The sequence below is a fragment of the Erinaceus europaeus genome, chromosome 3 (genome assembly GCF_950295315.1).
Source record: "Erinaceus europaeus chromosome 3, mEriEur2.1, whole genome shotgun sequence".
Classification (NCBI taxonomy): Eukaryota; Metazoa; Chordata; class Mammalia; order Eulipotyphla; family Erinaceidae; genus Erinaceus; species Erinaceus europaeus.
Window position 1 is genome coordinate 15,085,976 of NC_080164.1, and position 19,751 is coordinate 15,105,726.

The 19,751-nt window shown below is 43.4% G+C and overlaps 1 protein-coding gene across 4 annotated transcripts in view; it reads left to right on the forward strand.

Annotated features, from left to right (window-relative positions):
• Positions 1-19,751, forward strand: part of NCOA1 (nuclear receptor coactivator 1) — a 278,206-nt gene that overhangs the window by 166,962 nt on the left and 91,493 nt on the right. For all 4 annotated transcript variants that reach the window (XM_060186650.1, XM_060186651.1, XM_060186653.1 and 1 more), the window contains exons 5-7: positions 145-311; positions 6,036-6,133; positions 19,119-19,296. In XM_060186650.1, the coding sequence (XP_060042633.1) occupies positions 145-311; positions 6,036-6,133; positions 19,119-19,296 (443 nt within the window). The remainder of the gene's footprint in view (positions 1-144; positions 312-6,035; positions 6,134-19,118; positions 19,297-19,751) is intronic.

Consider the following 19,751-nt stretch of genomic DNA (forward strand, 5'->3'; position numbering starts at 1 on the left):
GGCTTTAAATTGCTTTCTAAATCTGGTTTTTCTGGATTAAAAAAAGGGGGGCCCCTCTCTAAATGTGTAAACATTAAATACTTGTTCAGAGAAGGAAATATGGTGATAGGAATGCACACTAACTGGATTTACTTTGTGTAACAGCACTGAAAAGAGGCGCAGGGAACAAGAAAATAAATATTTAGAAGAGCTAGCTGAGTTATTATCTGCCAACATCAGCGACATCGACAGCTTGAGTGTAAAGCCAGACAAATGCAAGATTTTGAAGAAAACAGTCGATCAGATACAACTAATGAAGAGAATGGAACAAGGTAAAAACCAGACAAAAATTTTAAATTTACATTTGTTGTATGTAATTTTTTTTTTCTGTTTAGAAATTACATAGTAATAAGTCAGAAAGGGAAGGAGAAATATAAATAATCTCGTATGTGGGATATGATGAAACAAAACAAAGGAGCAGGCAAAAGCAAGACTTGGCTTTGCGTGCAGAACAGAGTTGCTGGGGGTGTGGGGGGACATGTGGCACCGAGCGGAGGGACTCAGTAAATGGAGAGGCGTTTGATATTTTAGTGAGGGCTGTGGTGGGACAACTCACTTTTGAAGAGGTGCTGAAAAGTACTCCTGAGAATATACAGGAACGTAAAGCAGAATTACATCAGTTAAAATATTGCATGGCACTTAATGATTTTATTAAGGAAATGTTTTTATTTAAACACTACTAATTCTAGAAAGTGAAGCTGAGAGCCTTCCTATTGGAACAAATTAGCTTATGAAGTTAACTTGAAAACTGATTGGGGGGGGGACAAAGTTATGGGGCACAGTATCACAGGGGACAAATCCCAAGTCGCAGTATATGAGGTGGATACAAATCTCCAGGAGGGAAAGTCGGGCGGTAGCACAGCGGGTTAAGCGCACATGGTGTAAAGCGCAAGGAGCGGCTTAAGGATCCTGGTTCGAGCCCCCGGCTCCCCACCTGCAGGGGAGTCACTTCACAGGCGGTGAAGCAGGTCTGCAGTTGCCTTTCTCTCCCCCCTCTCTGTCTTCCCCTCCTCTCTCCATTTCTCTCTGTCCTAACAACAACAACATCAATAACATCAACAATAGCTACAGTAAAAGAGAAAAACAGCAAGGGCAACAAAGGGAATATATATAAAACAAATCTCCAGGAGGACTATTTAATTTCTTTAGGGGGAAAATTGGAAAACACACATATCTTGAGATGAGTTTTGTGATGACTTAAACTCCACAGAAAGACGAAACCATGATAAATACAGATTACATTATCATCAACCATTGTTATAATCAGTAAAAAGAAAAATCACAAATGATCGTAGACAAATATATAGCCATAGTGACACATGTTAAATATTGAGGCCTCTCCGCATTGTTGTAATAAGTTGGAAGATGGTGAGATCTGTGTGGGGGAGGTTGATACAAGTTAAATTCTTGCCTTTCACGATTACATGTCACTAGACTATATCTGACATGGACGCAGCCAGGATCTGACAAGTAGGCGACGTGCCTGTTGAGTTACTCAGACTGTTTTAGTCGGGATACCGGCTCAGCTGGTGGAACAGGAGACAGTGGCTTTAACAAGACCGTCAAGGCCTGTGTCAGAGGTCCGGACTCCTTTCCTCTGGTTTGTTGTGCCGGACTGTGACCATTAGCCATGGGGCATGAGGGCTCACTCTGTCACCTCTCGGCCAACAAAAACGGAGAGGGAGAAAGCTAGAAAGCATACTTCTTTCCTTGTAAGGCATGCTCACATCCCTCAGACCACAGATTAATGACACAGCCACTCCTGCCTTAGATTGACCTTAAATTTCAAGTGTTTTGCTGTTCACACATAAATATTTCATCTATTTGGACTTGGTGGTTTATGTTATTTTATAACTTGTTAAAAAAAAAAAAAACTGCCCCAGCAGGGAAGCAATTACAGAAGCCAGACCTTCCACCTTCTACACCCCATAATGACCCTGGGTCCATACTCTTCAGAGGGATAAAGAATAGGAAAGCTATTAGAAGGGGATGGCATATGGAATTCTGGTGGTGGGAATTTTGTGGAATTGTACCTCTTTTATCCTATTTTTCTTCGGTATTTCCTTCTTATAAATAACAATTTAAAAAAAAATAGGAAAGCTATCGGAGGTGATAGGATATGGAATCCTGGTGGTAGGAATTTTCTGGAATTGTACCCCTCTTATCCTATGTTTTTTTTCAGTGTTTCACTTTTATAAATAAAAATAAAATAAACTGCCTTAATGTTATTGCCCCAGGCAATGACGAGGGAAGTACATTTTAGAATTAAATGAGAAGTTCTTGTGTCATAATAATAAAAAGATAAATAACCTACTTAAAATCTAGGCAAAGACTTGAGTGCAGCCTTCTGAAGAAGGCATACAGATGGCCAGTGAACACATGAAAAACAGATTTAATATCATTAACTATCAGAAAAAATGTAAATCAAAACCACAATGATACCTCAAAACCCACCAGAATGACTGCAGTCAAAAAGCCAAGTAACGGAAGTGTCAGTGAAGATGGAAGAACTGGAGCTCTGCTGGAAGGAGTGTACAATTGTGTAGTTACTTTGGAAACAGTCCATAAAATGTTAAGTGAGGGTATATTCGGTTGTGGGACACATCATGACTTGTTTTTCCTTTTTTTAATTTTGAGATCCTTTCCCTAATTTCTGATCTGCCTTGATTCTACCCACTTGTGGCTGGGTGAGTTATTTAAGGAGTCATAGTTGTGGGAGAAGGTAGATTTTATCCTCAGTGTCTCTGTCTCTCTCTCTCTCTCTCACACACACACACACACACACAGAGAGACAGAGAGAGAGATTTATTTATTTATGAGAAAGATAAAGAACCAGACATCACTCTGAAACATGTACTACCAGGAATTGAACTCAGGACCTCATGCTTGAGAATCTAATGCTTTATCCGCCATCCTACCTCTTGGACCACAAGACTTGTTTTTCATTGAAAAAGTGTCATCCTGACTTTTCCAACAACCCAATAGCTTATTACTCAGTAATACTCCCAGACATATGCCCATGAGAGAGGAAAGCGAAGGCGCATACACACATCCCACATGAATCCACAAACAGCTGAAAATGAAAACAGCTCATATGCCTGTCAGCGGGCCAGTGGGTCAGGTGAGTTGTGCCCACGCAGTGCGAGCCTTCTGACCGGTGGGAAAGCATCAAATGCTAGCACAGACTGTGAGCCTGAATCTTGAGAACTTTACGGTAAGCGAAAGAACGGAGTCACAGAGACCCACAGGGCGTGCTGCTCCTTTTTTTTTTTTAATTTATTTTATTTATAAAAAGGAAACACTGATAAAACCATAGGATAAGGGATACAACTCCACACAATTCCCACCACCTGAGCTCTGTCTCCCATCCCCTCTCCCGATAGCTTTCCTGTTCTTTATCCCTCTGGGAGTATGGACCCAAGGTCATTGTGGCTTCTGTAATTGCTTCCCCGCTGAACATGGGCATTGACAGGTTGATCCATACTCCCAGCCTGTCTCTCTCTTTCCCTAGTGGGGCAGGGCTCCAGGACACATTGGTGGGGTTGTCTTTCCAGGGAAGTCTGGTTGGCATCATGCTAGCATCTGGAACCTGGTGGTGGTTGACTAATCATCAACCTAAAGGCAGGAGTAGTGCAGATGAAGAGTGGGGGGGGATGTCTCCATTTTGTAGCTAGTTAGTAGGCATATTTTAGTTATATTCCAAAGGATCTGTGGCTATACTAGTTTTTTGGTTTTTTTTTTCTTTCCCTGAGCCTGAAATCTGATATGCAAGTGGATCCAAGTTATTGTGTGGAGAGATGATGTCATGGCTGGAAAAACCAGAAAGCTAGATCAGGGAAGAGAGTAGCTCCCAAATATGGGAAAGGTGTATAAATATTGTTGACTGTAAACCCCATTGATTTGATGAAGAAGGGCAAGAGACTGGCATACTTTAACGATGACTCTTTAGTCACTATCAGGCCACCCCATCAGCTGGGGCCCTAGTCGGGGAGTCCTGAGATTCCCAAACAGACATAATGGGCCTAGACCTCAAATACATAGGTCTGCAAAAATTGAAAACTAGGATGCTCTTGTGTGTCCATGAGGAAGCAGAAAATCCCAAACCTTTGTATTTAACTATTACTGAACAGTTGTATTTATTGTATTTTAACATTTATGCTGAAAATGCACAGATCCTATGACCTGGCAATTTCACTTCTAATATTTACCCTATTAAAATTTAAAAAGTCACTCATATACAAAGGAAGAAATACTGGAAGTAATTATTACAGCATGTTATGTAGTAGTCAAAAGCTGTATTAGTAGGGGCCTAGGGACTGTGGGTTATTCATGGTGTAATAATACACAGTGGTTCCAATGAATGAGTCAGATCTTTATTTCTCAGGGTAGTTAAATCTCAGGCATAATACTGAGCATAAAAATAATTTGAGAGGGGGTCGGGCGGTGGCGCAGTGGGTTAAGCGCATGTGGCGCAAAGCGCAGGGACCAGCGTAAGGATCCCGGTTCGAGCCCCCGGCTCCCCACCTGCAGGGGAGTCACTTCACAGATGGTGAAGCAGGTCTGCAGGTGTCTGTCTTTCTCTCCCCCCTCTGTCTTCCCCTCCTCTCTCCATTTCTCTCTGTCCTATCCAACAACGAATTGCATCAACAAGGGCAATAATAATAACCACAACGAAGCTACAACAAGGGCAACAAAAGGGGGGAAAAATGGCCTCCAGGAGCGGTGGATTCATGGTGCAGGCACCGAGCCCAGCAATAACCCTGGAGGAGGAAAAAAAATAATAATAATTTGAGAAACTGTATTTATGTTAACTCAAAAACAAAACAGCAATATGCTATTGATGAAATCATATCGATGTGTGTTGGATTGTTGGAAAAGTCATGACACATTTTTGCAGAGAAAAATCAGCCATGACTTTTCTGACAAGCCAATAATTAAGGTATAAAACATGGCTGGGGGTGTGGATCGACCTACCAACACCCATGTCCAGTGGAGAAGCAATTACAGAAGCCAGACCTCCCACCTTTGGTCCGTGTTCCCAAAGCTTCCATTGGGGAAGCTTCCATTGGAAGGGATGGGATATGGCACTCTGGTGCTTGGAGTTGTATGAATTGTACCCCTCTTATCCCACAGCCCTGTCTGACAGGATTAAATCACTAATAATAGTAATAATAATAATGAGAAGCTGAAAAATAAGAAAACACAAAACAGAACTTGAACTGGGTTTAGCGAATTGCACCAAAGTAAACGACCCCGGGGGAGGGGGTGTCCTGGAATCTGATGGCAGAGAAAGACCTAGAGAGGGTTGAATTGTTACATGGAAAACTGAGAAATGCTACACATGTACAAACTACTGTATTTTCCTGTTGACTATAAATCACTAATCATGGTCTAAAAAAAGTATGAGATGGGAGTCGGGCGGTAGTACAGCAGGTTAAACACAGGTGCTGCAAAGTGCAAGGACCAGCGTAAGGATCCCGGTTCGAGCCCCCGGCTCCCCACCTGGTGGTGAAAGCAGATCTGCAGGTGTCTGTCTTTCTCTCCCCTCTCTGTCTTCCCCTCCTCTCTCCATTTCTCTCTGTCCTATCCAACAACAACAATAATAACTACAGCAATAAAAAAAAAAAAAAAAACAAGGGCAACAAAAGGGAATAAATAAATAAATTTTAAAAAAATTTTTTAAAGTATGAGACATACTTAAAAATGATCATGGCAAGGGCTAGAAGGACAGTATAATGATTATTCATTGACATTCATGACTGAGACTGCCCCAGCACCACCATGAGTCAGAGCTAAGCAGTGCTCTGGTGAAAAAAAAAAGTATATATATATATGCCAATTACAGAATACTGGCTACTACTGAGTGCATATACATATGGAGAGACAGAAACTATTTAGATAGTAAGTAAATTTTTTAAATCTGAAACTGTCTTTTAAACTTGGCTTCATGACATTGAGTCTTTTTGGATATGTGACTTGTTGTTTCTTTATGACAGAGAAGTCAACAACTGATGATGAAGTGCAGAAATCAGACATCTCCTCGAGCAGTCAAGGCGTGATCGAGAAGGAATCCTTGGGGCCTCTCCTTCTGGAGGTAGCCGTTCTCATTTGACTGGGAAGGGGGTAATCCCAACCTGAGCATTAGTCACCCTGACGTTTTCTCCCACTTCTGCCGTGTCTTGGCATCTAACCAGTACGTTATGATGCACATTTTAAAGAACTTTGGATAATTACTTTGTTCTGGAAACAATTTTGACAGCTCTTAAGACTTCTGAAGTAAATGAATAACACACCTGAGAAAGTTTCATGGCCACATTCTCAGTAGTGAAGCAGAGAGCTGCAAACTGCTGTATGACTTTGTTTCTGTGGTGACTGAGAGAATCTCATGGTAGAATTATGTAGTTGCTATTGCCATATATATATTATATATTATATAATGGAGTGTCACTTTTGAGGAAAGTGACACTTTCTTTATAAAGAAAATTCTATAAAATTTTTCTTACCACTTTATAGAAGTAGGTCTTTACCTTAAAAGTGTTCTGGTTGGACATCTTTCACATTGTGTGAGCATTTGAAGAGATCTTTCTGTCTCAACAGCCTTACTATTTTATCAGCCTCTCTTTTTATTTTGCCTCTGGGGCCGTGTGCCTGCGTTATTGGTTAGACTTCTTCTAGAGGGTGCTTGGTTTGGGCTTGGGTAGTTTTTGTTTGTTTGTTTGTTTGTTGTTGTTGTTTCCCTCCTTTCAGTGTCAGCTAGAAACAGAGAGGGTGAGAGAGAAACACCACAACATCAACCCATTTCGTGAGGTTTCCCCTGTGCGTGATGTTCTCACATGGTGCCGGTGCCGGGAGCTCAAGCCCAGGCCTTTGTGCACTTCACTGTATGAGCTATCTCCCAACCCTCCGGCCCTCTTTTATTTTTTAATTTTTTTATTGGGTAGAGACAGAAATTGAGATGGAAGGGGGAAGTAGGAGAGAAGAGGGGGGGAAGAGAGAGAGAGGTGGGCAGCACTGCTTCACCACTCATACAGCTTCCCCCACGTGGGGAGCAGGACCTAGAACCCAGGGCCTTGCTCACTGCAGCATATGTGCTCAACTGGGTGTGAGCACTCTCCGCCTCTCACCCCCCCCCTTTTTTGTAAGTGAAGAACTTTTACATTTGAATGACTTTATGTCGAGGTGCAATTTTTGCCACTGTTTTTCTTATCTAATGTTCACTCGCTCTATTCTCAGCACAGATGTTTTGTTTTCAAGCAGTCTCTTCACCTTAGATGCTCTCATTCATGAATATTCAAAGACACATATGTGCATATGCACACCCATTCCGCACAGCATGTGCCTTTCTGTCTCCTGGCCTCCTAATTGTGCCTGTGTTTTTATTATTTACTCTTACACACATATATTGCTATACAATGTGTTTGTGTGTGAACTAAATTCTCCTTTCCTTGCTTTCCCTGGAGACCCTCCTTTCCAATGAAGGCTTCTTAGCACCTCATACCATATGAGTCCTCAATGCATTTTTTTTTAATATTTACTTATTTTCCCTTTTTGTTGCCCTTGCTGCTTTTCATTGTTGTTGTATTATTATTGTTGTTGTTAGAGTATTGTCATCGTTGTTGGATAGGACAGAGAGAAATGGAGAGAGGAGGGGAAGACAGAGAGGGGGAGAGAAAGACAGACACCTGCAGACCTGCTTCACCGCCTGTGAAGCGACTCCCCTGCAGGTGGGGAGCCGGGGACTCGAACTGCTCACTGCATTTCTTTATTACCCTGACTGTTCCTCTGGTCTTTGTTTTGTTATGCTTCGTGTTAGCTTTAATTCCTTCTGGTAATTTCACTAATTAGAGAATATTCCCAAAACTGAGTTCTTGCTTTCCTAGCCAAGAGATGACACCCAGATATGTCTACCAGTGAACTCTCCCAGACTCCTGTTAACAACTTTTCTCCTGAAAGCTCTGTGTATGCGCGCGCGTGTGTGCGTGTGTGTGTGTGTGTGTGCGCGTGTGTGTGCGTGCGCACGTGCGTGTTATCAGAGCACACTGCTCTGCCTTTGGTGGTGTGGGGGATTGAACCTGTGGCCTCAGAGCCTCAGGCTTCAGACTGTTGGCATGACCGTTACGCTATCTCCCTTGTCCTAAACAACATATATCTTGGAAAATAATAAAATACGATGGGCATCGGCCTCTACGGTGGGTAAAGGCATCTCTGAAGGCGAGCGTGTAAGTACACAAGGCGGAAGCTGCCGTACAGCATGAACTCTGGTTTCCTTTCAGTCCAATCCTTTTCATACCCCTTTAGGTAGACTGTGCGGCACGGGGGCTGCACTTTGGAAACAGCGTGATAGCAAGTGAAGCAAAAAAATTTTCATGGCAGAACCTAGGTGGCAAGATACAGATGTCCCCTGCGAAAGTCTTTCAACTGTGCTGACTTTTAAAATATGTTCATCTAAACTGTTAGAAGAAAGTCAGGCTTAAAACAACCCCCTCTCCTGCCCTTGGGCCCTTTCAGAGGCTCCTGTCTCCAGGGACTGACTGTCCCTCCCCAGAGGATGAGAGGAAGTGAAGCTTTCCCTGTCTCCTACTTTTCTCTGAGGGTTCTTCTGCCTCTCAGAATTTTCTGTCTCCTGGGACTAGGTGGTGGCACATCTGGTTGAGTGCACATGTTACAATACACAAGGGCCCGGGTTCAAGCCCCTGGTCCCCACCTGCGGTGGGGAAAGCTTTGCAAGTGGTGAGCTACAAGTGTCTCTCTGTCTTTCCCCCTCTCTAATCCCCCCTGTCATTTCAATTCTGGTTATCTCTATCCAATAAATAAAGATCATTTTAAAAAATTTAAGTTAAAAAAAAAAAAGAACTTTATGTCTCCTTCCAGTTCATCAACTATTTGCTGAATGTGTTTCTGCATACAGTGTCACCAGACATGCTGAAGAAACGGGAAGCATAATAACCCCTGAGCCATAATTTACTCTCGGGTTTATTCAGCCCGTAGCTGGTATGTGGTACCTCGTACACCCACCAGGATGAGCTTTGAAGTAAGCTCCTCATTCTCCATTGCTCCTAGCTGTCTAAATCTAGGCAAAGCCTTTCATTATCTCTTAGCACCCTTTTTATTTATTTATTCTTGCAAGCCACTTTTCATTCGTAATGAGTAGTGATTTACAAGGTCACAAGATTACAGGCTATGGTTCCACACCGAGTGTCCACACCCAAGTTCTGAGCCCCCACCCTCCGAGTCTTAACTCCTTGCTTCCACCACTGCCTAGTCAGTTTCCCGTGAGGCGCACACACTCTTCAGACCTTACTCTGTACCTGCCGTTCCCTGGGTTGCCCTGAGGCACTGGACGCCGCTGACCACCCACTAGCCTGTCCCTTAAAACTGTGTGTGACCCCTTTGATCCAGCTAGCTCCTCTGCCTCAGATTTCTCTTGTTTTGCTTGCTCTTAAGTGGATGGACCCACCAGGCTTCTGACCTTGACCCTTTTTCCTCTTTTTTTTTTTTTTTTTTTTTTTTGCCTCCAGGGTTATCATATCACTGGGACTCGGTGCCAGCATTACAAATCCGCTGCTCCTGGACGTTATTTTTCACATTTTGTTGCCCTTGTTGTGGTTGTTATTGTTATTATAGCTGTTGTTGTTGGATGGGACGGAGAAATCGAGAAAGACACCTGCAGACCTGCTTCACCACTTGCGAAGCAAACCCCCCCAAACCCCCCACAGGCGTGGAGCTGGGGGCTCGAACCAGGATCCCTACACTGGTCCCTGCGCTTTGTGCCATGTGCCCTTAACCTGCTATGCTACCGTCCAGTCCCCCAGCCCCCCCTTTTCCTTTTCTTATTCTGTGCACACTTCCAAGCCTTCTCCAGGACACTGGAGAGCAGATACTGTGTATATGAGTGTCTCTTTGAAAGACCCCTCTCAGCAGAACTCTACTGTTATAAGGTGTGCCCTCCAGCCATGGTCAGTCTTTCTGACTCCCCTAAAGAGTCACAATTAAAGTCACTGCGTAGCCTGGTTAAGAATTACATGCGGGGGGTGGCGGAGGAGGCAGGGGGGGCGGGTTGGGCAGTAGCTCAGCGGGTTAAGTATACATGGTGTGAAGCTCAAGGACTGGTATAAGGATCCTGGTTCGAGCCCTGGCTACCCAACCGCAGGGGAGTCGCTTCACAAGTGGAGAAGCAGGTCTGTAGGTATCTATCTCTCCCCCTCTCTGTCTTCCCCTCTGCCCATTCCTTTCTATCCTATCCAGCAAAGACGACACCACCAACAACAATAATAGTAACTGCAACAACAATAAAACAACAAGGGCAACAAAAGGGAAACTAAATAATAATAATAAAAAGAATTATACACAGGGGCTGGGCAGTGGCGCACCTGGTTGAGCGCACATAGGACTAAGCACAAGGGCCCAGGTTCAGGCCCCCAGTTCCCACCTGCAGGGGGAAGCGTCATGAGTGGTGGAACAGGGCTGCAGGTATCTCTCTCTCTTTGTCCCTCTCTGTCTCTCCCCCTTCCTCTCAATTACTGGCTGTCTCTACCCAATAAATAAAGATAATAAAAAAAAAATTTTTAAGAAGAATTACAGGACTTTCTAATGGGGGAAAAGTAACTCTCCAGAGGAAATCAGAGTATCCTTTGGAAGGAGAAAAGATGGCCACAGTAAAAATACCAGGTGTACCTCAGAACTTCAGAGTTCCACCATCAGCCCAGACCTCCCCACAGAGCTTCCTTCTCACCGCGCCCTGTCACCTTCCAGCATCTCCGCCTACGTGCTCCTTGGTTCTTACAAATGAGACTTTTTTTTTTAGAAGGAATATTTTTTATATAATTTTTTTTCATTTATTTATTCCCTTTTGTTGCCCTTGTTTTATTGTTGTAGTTATTATTGTTGTTGTTATTGTTGTCATCGTTGTTGGATAGGACAGAGAGAAATGGAGAGAGGAGGGGAAGACAGAGCAGGGGAGAGAAAGACACCTGCAGACCTGCTTCACCGCCTGTGAAGCGACTCCCCTGCAGGTGGGGAGCCAGGGGCTCGAACCAGGGTCCTTAGGCCAGTCCTTGAGCTTTAGCGCCACCTGTGCTTAATCGCTGTGCTACCGCCTGACTCCCTCAGATGAAACTTTTTTTTTTTTTTTTATTAATATTTATTCCCTTTTGTCGCCCATGCAAATGAAACTTTTCTAAAGCTGATTTTACAATATGTCCCTTTGTCTTCTGTTTAGAAGGCGGGGGGAGTAGGAAGAAATCAAGCTAGATTTTTCTCCCCTTGGGCCTCCTTGCTGAGGAACAGACACCTGTCTACCAAAACCCTTAAGTCTTAACGGGGGATCGGTGCGGATGCTAGCGGCTGTTTGCTTAGCCTTCATCCAGTTCTTCACTGTCACTCCCGCTGCAATTGCCCCAGCCTCAGTCCAGCCTCTCCTTTGAACTGGAGCATCACAGGACAGCTAAACTGAGTCTGCTGGCTTCCAGTCTCCACACCACACCCACTGCTGAGACGACTTTGTAAAGCAAGCATCATGTCACTCTCTTGCTTGAAACTGTTTTCTTGCTTTCAAAAACAAGTCCAGTGTCTTTAAGATTGAAGTTTATTTATTTTTTGCTTTTTTAAAATTTTTATTAAAATTTTTTTTAAGTTTTTTATTTTTTGCTTCCAGGGTTATTGCTGGGGCTCCGTGCCTGCACTACGAATCCACTGCTCCTGGAGGCCATTTTTTCCCTTTTGTTGCCCTTGTTGTTTATTATTGTTGTTGCTATTGTTGTTGCTGCCACTGTTGGTGGATAGGACAGAGAGAAATCAAGAGAGATGAGGAAGACAGAGAGGAGGGAGGACAGACACCTGCAGACCTGCTTCACCACTTGTTCCCTGCAGGTGGGGAACCGGGGGCTTGAACCAGGATCCCTGTACGGGTCCTTGTACTTGGCGCCATGTGCATTCAACCCACTGTGCTACTGCCCAGCCCCCTATTTTTTGCTTTTCAATGAAGCTTTAAAAAAAAAAAATGGCTGGAGAGGTAGTAGCAGCAGCAGCAGCACAAACCAGTGTCCCAGGTGTCGTCCCTGGCACCACCATAAGCAGAGCTGAGCAGTACTCTAGGGGACAAAAAGAAAGCAGGGGGAGGAGGAGGAAAGGGGAAGAAAAAAAATTACTGTTCAACCCAACACAGATATGACAGATGCCCACAAAGTGTTCTTTTTTTCCCCTTGGCTTCCCTTTTTTTTTTTTTTAGATATTTATTTATTCCCTTTTGTTGCCCTTGTTTTATTGTTGTAGTTATTATTGTTGTTATTGTTGTTGGCTAGGACAGAGAGAAATGGAGAGAGGAGGGGAAGGCAGAGAGGGAGGGAGAAAGATAGACACCTGCAGACCTGCTTCACTGCCTGTGAAACAACCCCTCCTCCCCCCCCCCCGCAGTTGGAGAGCTGGGGGCTCAAACCGGGATCCTTACGCCAGTCCTTGCACTTTGCGCCACCTGCGCTTAATCTGCTGCGCTACCGCCCGACCCCCCAGGTGTTCTTTTTTAACCTGTGAACTGTTTGGTCTGAGCTCTCTACCCCTCACCCATGAGAGTTAACTGCTGTGTGTCCAAGACTCAATTCAGGTGTGCTATGGCCTCATGAAACCTCGCCCATGACAGCCACTCTTCCTCCGTGTGGGGTTCACTCTGTGCTTTAATCTCTGTGAGTTCCTTTGTTGTAGTATTTTGTAATCGGGTATACTTGTGTTTCTCCCTTCAAAGGCTACAAGGCTGTTGAAAATCACTTGTTTTATTCCCCAAACTCTGTCCGCTGACTGTCGCTTAGGTGCTACTTAGTGTGGTCTTGTGTGGTCATTTTAAGCCAGGGCTCGTGAAAAGCCTTGGCTGGTATGAGCTCTGTGTAAGACCAAGAAAGAAAGAAAGAAGACCCCCCCCCCCTCGTTTGATTATACTGATTATATTAGCAGCTAGACATTTGTCCTGAATGTATTCAGTATAAGACCCACTCTGGGGCCTTAGAAAAACAGAAAGATTCCTTCCCAGGAGCACAGTTTGATGCTAATTTTATACACAACATATGAGGCAAACTTGTAGAATAAGAACAAGTATTAGCAGATTCTATTAATGAGGCATAATTTTAGAAATCAGAGATGGGTGTGTGTATTCATAGGAGGGAGCAATGGAAGAAGTCTCTGAGATGTTACTAATTTTTTGAGAGTGAGGCTCTGCAGATAATCCTGTTATGTGCGTACTTTTCATAGTTATGTTTTTAAAGTAATATATATTGCATTTATAACTTAAAAGACACACAAAAATGTCATTTTTAGCAAAAGTCATATCGTAGAGCAGGCTAGCCAAACATCTCTGCCACCAGGCGAGACCCTTTGCTCACCTGTTGAACAAGCCAGTCTTTTCTGGGGCACTCAAAAGAAATTTGATGCCCCAGACTTCACAGAAGAAGCCCAAATCCACATAAACAACCAGGGACCTCGTGAAAGTTCTGCATTCCCTGTTAGACTGACCAGGGACCTCGTGAAAGTTCTGCATTCCCTGTTAGACTGACCAGCTGCCTGGTTGACTATTCCAGAGGCCAGTTACTAGAATAAATTCTCAGCCTGGCAGTGAGGTCAGGTGCAGTCAGTGAGAGAACTAGAAGCTGCAGGAAGTCTGCAGGAGGAGACTCCAGGGATTCCAGGCTTATTGCAATGAAGGAAAAATCCTCTGGGTTTTGCAGGTGAATCAAATCCATTGGTCCTGCTGGTGCTAGGGGTCTACACTCCAGCTCCAGACATCTCTGGCCAGTTTTCAGGTTACGCAGAGCTTTTCACAGGAGTGGGTCTTGGTCTCTTCCATTACCTCTGCAGACAACAATTAAGTTCTAGAGAGATCCAGAGATGGACAGGGAAGGTGAAGAGACTAAGAGAGAGAGACAGGCTGTGGCCAGGCAGAGTCACCAAGGAGTTGAAGACTGAGAAGCCAAGAAGGGTGCTTTGAAAACTGGTGCGGTCACAAAAAACAAACTGGGTGGCGTGGTCCTTGGTTCATCATGGAATGGGCAGGTTTTCCCTGCCCGTCTTTCAGAGTCAGTGCTGTAGCTTATTTCTGAACAATCTTTGGTTGTACCTTAAACTGCTCTCGAGCTCTTTGGAGAACCTGCCCCAATTTTAAGTTAACTTTTATTTACACTGATTGGATTAATAGATAAGAACATTAGATAAATTTAACTCTGCTCTTAAAAATTGACAGGTGTATATCTTAAGTGCCCCTATTTCACATAAGCTATAAAATAAGTCAATAAACCTTGCTCACCTACTATGAAATCTGTAGCTAATCTGACTAGAAAGAAAAAAAAAGGTATTCCCCTGTTTAACCTAAACCCACATAGTTTAGCTAAGGATTTATGTAGGGTGGAGTTTTTAGATTATTAATACCGTCTCTCTCCCCTTTGCATTATGAACTGAGAAATAATCACTCTTATCCATGAGGATTATATATATATATATATATATATATATATATATATATATATTAACTGATTTTTGCTTATTATTCTCATAGGAGATATAGAGAGTAGTTCCATGTAAGAGAGAACCCAGGGTATTGTTTGTGACAAGGAGGGGATCAGGGTGTGACAAAGAGGGGGCAGAGCAGGCGAGAATCCTATCACTGAACCACCAATGCCCTGGAGGGAGTGCTTTATGTAAAAGTGATTTATGTAAATAGACCAAAGCTTTGAATGGGATTAAATCTATCCCTATATAGACATATGGTTAAGCAGAAGCCAGGGGGAGCTGGCATACTATCCAACATCTCCCCCTTTCTTTTTAACTATTTGCCATAGTGTCAGGATTGTGGGGTGAACAGAAACCTATATCGTACAGGCATTTTCAAAAGAACTGGCATAAGACATGGAAAACAAAATAGGCGAGCAGCAATAACTAGTGTGATGCCAAGGGGAACGTTTCTTGCCTCAAAGGGCAAGGCCTAGCAGACGAAAGGGCATTTCTTGCCTCTGGGAACGCTTCATGCCTCTGGGGGCATCTCTTGCCTCAAAGGGCGTTTTCTGCCTCTGTGGGCATCTCTTGCCTCTTGGGGCGCTTCATGCCTCTGTGGGCATAACCTAATAAGGAGGGGGAGTTTTCTGCCTCTGGGGCAGAGCCTGCAGGCGAGCGGACATGGTTTATAAAGTCTCAAGGCAATTGGCTGAAGTTAGTCTTTGAGAAACACAGCAGCGTATACCAGTAAGTCTGATGGAGATGTCAGTCCAAAGTAGCTGACCACAGAAGAAAATGCCAGAGGATGAAACACTGCTGCACGTCTGTCTCGATGGGGAATGTCGGCCACCAGAATTCTGCTTTTCTGTAGAGAGTGAGCTTTGGAGTCTGTGAATCTGTTTCTTCAGGTCGTGCCAGGTCTCATCATTGGTTTCCAGGGGTGTGTTGTAGTTATTCCATCTTGTGGGCGATGTCAGAGAACAGGGGTCCAAATGCATTTCCAGAAATTTTCATTTGAGTAGATGCTTTTTCATGTGAAGACTTGACAGCTGAAATTCACTTACTTGTCAAACAAAACTTGTAGCAGATTAGAAGTTTACTATAATTGATAACTCCATTAAAATTGGAAGTCCTTTCTAGTATGATTTTAAGGTTTGTTTAAACATTTTAAACTCAATATAATGTGGAAAGGTAAACAGAAGAACCACGGTTAAAAGCCTCAGGCATGAGAATAATTAACATAATCATTGCACTATCTGCCCCACCCATAACTCATACAGTTTTCAGGATTAAACGTTTCAGATTCATGTCAAGACGTAAAGGAGAAATCAAAGGAGGGAAAAAACAATTTTTTGGATTGTTTCTGGATGTCTCTAGAAATCATGGCTGCGTCCAGATTTTTTTTTTTTAAGTCAATGTCAAACAAAAATTCAGTCATTCAAATCATTCTCTTATGAAACGCGACTTGAACCAGATTATCAAGATCTCACCATGTAGGATTAAGAGTCCCCGGAGGGCGTCCTAGTCCAAAAAGGTCCTCGAAATTCCATTTAGGGTGTTTCTGACTGTTCCTGCTGGATTGCTTCAGGCACCCATTTTTAAAAGTGTCTTCCCATCGAAGAAAGAATCCAATCAGGAGAGTAGAACTAACCACGTGTCTCCATACTTGGGAACTGCCAGGGTACTCGAGAATGTTCTTCAAATTAGAGTAGTCCTTCTCCATGGGAAACATTCGAGAAGAAGTCCAGAAAGTCCCAGGGGAAATCCCCATGCATATCCCAAGGTCTACGATCACGGTCATAAAGAACCAAACTGTGGCCCGGAGCAAAATGTAGTCCTTTTCCTCAGGAAACATGGGAGAGGGAATCCGGAAAGTCCAAGGAGAAATCTCCGTGCATCTCCCAAGCTCTATGATCCCGGTCATAAGAAACCAAAGTTCCCAGTCAGGGAACCGAAGTGTGGCCCAGAGTAAAATGTTCCAGAGACAGAGAAACTGTCTCATAATGAAACAGTAGAGGCTTTGGCAAACCTCTTCATAAGTAGAAGAGAAGACCATAGTGCATAGGTAGGCAAAGTCTTCACTTATCCGGGAGTTGCGCAGGTCCAGTCCCACGTTGTAGCGCCATATGTTGTTTTCGACGGGTTATGTTGTTTTCGCCGGGCTGGCTTCACGGGCGGGTAACAGATGACCAGGGACTCATGGTTGAGCTGTAGGCAGTATCTCTTTATTCATGCAGGATGCAGCACACAATCTAAGACGAGCTAAGCTAAACTCAACGTACCCTAAAACTCACAATGCTGTCTTTATATGTACTTGCCAAGTAGGGTGGAAACAGGATGTGACATAGAGAGGGTGGTGAGAAAAGTGACTGGTGAAAATCAGAGTGTGACAAGGAGGGGGCAGAGCAGGCGAGAATCCTATCACTGAACCACCAATGCCCTGGAGGGAGTGCTTTATGTAAATGTAAAAGTGATTTATGTAAATAGACCAACGCTTTGAATGGGATTAAATCTATCCCTATATAGGCATATGGTTAAGCAGAAGAAGCCAGGGGGAGCTGGCATACTATCCAGCACCAGGGCATCACTCCCGCTCATGTGGCTTGAAGAACCCAGCCGGAAGCCTCAGTCACTAAGTCTCGCACTCTGCATTTGAGTCTCAGCCACTCCTTTTGCTGTTCAGTATTAATCACATTTTACATATGAGCATTCAGCCTTCATTGAATGTTTTATGTGACAGTAATTTGAAGATGTAGTTCTGTGGATTTGATTTATTTTAATATTTTGTTGAGTCACCTTAGTTAAAAGGGAAAAAGACAACTCATAAAAATGAGGCAAATCCTCTCCAGAACCCTGCCCCACTAGAGAAAGAGAGAGACAGAATGGGAATATGGACTCGCCTGTCAACACCCATGCTCAGCGGGGAAGCAATTACAGAAGCCAGACCTCCCACCTTCTGCACCCCATAATGACCCTGGGTGTTCCTACTCTCAGAGGGAATAAAGAATGGGAAACCTTCCAATGGAGGGGGTGAGACAGGGAACTCTGGTGGTGGGAATTGTGTGCAATTGTACCCCTCTTATTCTATGCTCTTAGCCATGTTTTTATTTTATAAATGCAAAAAATGAGGTGCGTGCACATGGGAAAATTTGTCATTTATCAGAGTTTACAAAATCATGATACTTGTTTTCAAAAGCTTGTCTACCAGTAATGCAAAAGTTATTGGAATTCCATTTCCTTTGATCTCAAACAATAGTCCTTCTAAACTACTCAAAAGATGTATTCTCACATTTTTTTTTTTAACATGAGCATAAAGCCCCCTAAACTGCTTTGAAGATTTGTATACAGATAAGCAGTTCCCTCTCTCTAAATGTTTACACTGAAAAAAAAATTTTTTATAAGTGATTCACACCATTTTCAGAAACAGGCTTGTAGCTGTGGTAACATTTAAAGCCACCACTTTCCACACACTGTCTTCTGCTGCAGAAATGTCACTGAAAGGCAGCTTATTTTTTAATTCATTGTTAAAATTTCACCTTTCTCTTGAGGGGATAAGTTAAGTGTGTTTTTTCTATGTTTTAACTACTAGGCTGTATGTTATCTTTACCACTTGTTATCCAAGAAAAGGTCAGCAAATTTGAGACTCTTGCTTTGTTAATGAGAAGCCCACCAGCGTTGTTAGATGACTCATTGAAATGTTTTGTCACAGGGAACCAGCAACTCTGTGATACAAAAGACTTCATAGTCATTTTATGCCTTGTGAGGCTTATGAATGGTTTCATGGCATTGTGTGTAGACAATCTGTAGCAAGTAGGCGAATCTGTTAAAATAATGGGGAGGTACCGTCTCCAGCCTCTGCATCCTGGTCTGCGAGGCTTCTGTGGTCTGTGCCCTGCAACTGTCCAGACCCATCGAGGCACCAGCATGGCGATATGGTTATTAAGCTTAATTTCTTCTACCCGTTTTGGATTGCACAATAAATCTGGGTTCTCTTTTTTGTTTTATTTTGTTTCCTGCACGTCTGAATACCATGCTCTCATGGGACATGCATCTCCTCTTAGAGACCCCAGGCTCCATCTCAGTGACTGGGAGGGCTTATTTCCTGCTATAAACCTGCCACGTACCATAAACTACAGTAGCTCCAAACTGCTTTTTCACTCCTTAACACTCTTCCCCTCACCCACTGTGCTTTCTGTAATGCAGGTAGGGGTAGGTCCTTAAGGAGTCTTTCTCTGCCCCCAGCCTCCTTCCCAAATGAGGTGTCCTTTCTGCTCATAAAATATTCTGTGTATGTTTCTGACATTGGTGTCTTTGTCTCTCTCCCACTGTACCACAAGTTTCTTGGGACAGAAAGGAGGTCATAGTTTAGAGATACTTGAGACTGTGTGATGGGGTCAGTCTTTCTCACCACATTTGCTACCATAAAAGTCTTTTAAAGGGAGATGGTTGGCATTAGCTGTCGCGCCCGCTTGAAACAGTGGTGTGCAGACTATTTAAAACTCCTGGCCTGGCCACAGAGACCTTGCAGCGCTAAGGCTCCTATTTGGTCCCCTTCCATTTTTAACAACTTACATTTCAGTTCTCTTTTTTTGTTCATTTTGCCTTTGCAGGCTTTAGATGGATTTTTCTTTGTTGTGAACTGTGAAGGGAGAATTGTATTCGTGTCTGAAAATGTGACTAGCTACTTGGGTTACAATCAGGAGGAATTAATGAACACGAGTGTCTACAGCATCCTGCACGTGGGAGACCATGCAGAATTTGTGAAAAACCTGCTACCAAAATCACTAGGTAAAGACTATTACTGAACAGAATACAAACTAAAAAGAAAGCAAAGCTACGTAGCTTTTTAACGTAATATATGTAATATTGTATGTGCAGTGTTTAGCATCATTATAATGTTAACCCATTTATTTAAATCCTTTAAAATGAAGTGTAAGCCTCCTGAGCGTAAGTACAAAGGATGAATAGAATCCTATGTGAAACTTTTACCCCTCTTCCCCAAAAGTACACATGTACACAAAACTCATCTCTAAAAATCCGTGACTGCGAACTGTAGGTCCTGCGTAGCAGTGGACCAGTATTTTGCAATCATTTTGTCATTGCCAGAGCGTAGCTGAAAACAAATGAGAAAGCTCATCGCATTGACTGGGGAGCCAGGCAGTGGTGCTCCTGGTTGAGTTCCCATGGGGACCTGGATTTGAGCCCCCGTCCCCATCTGCAGGGGGGATGCTTTACAAGGAAGT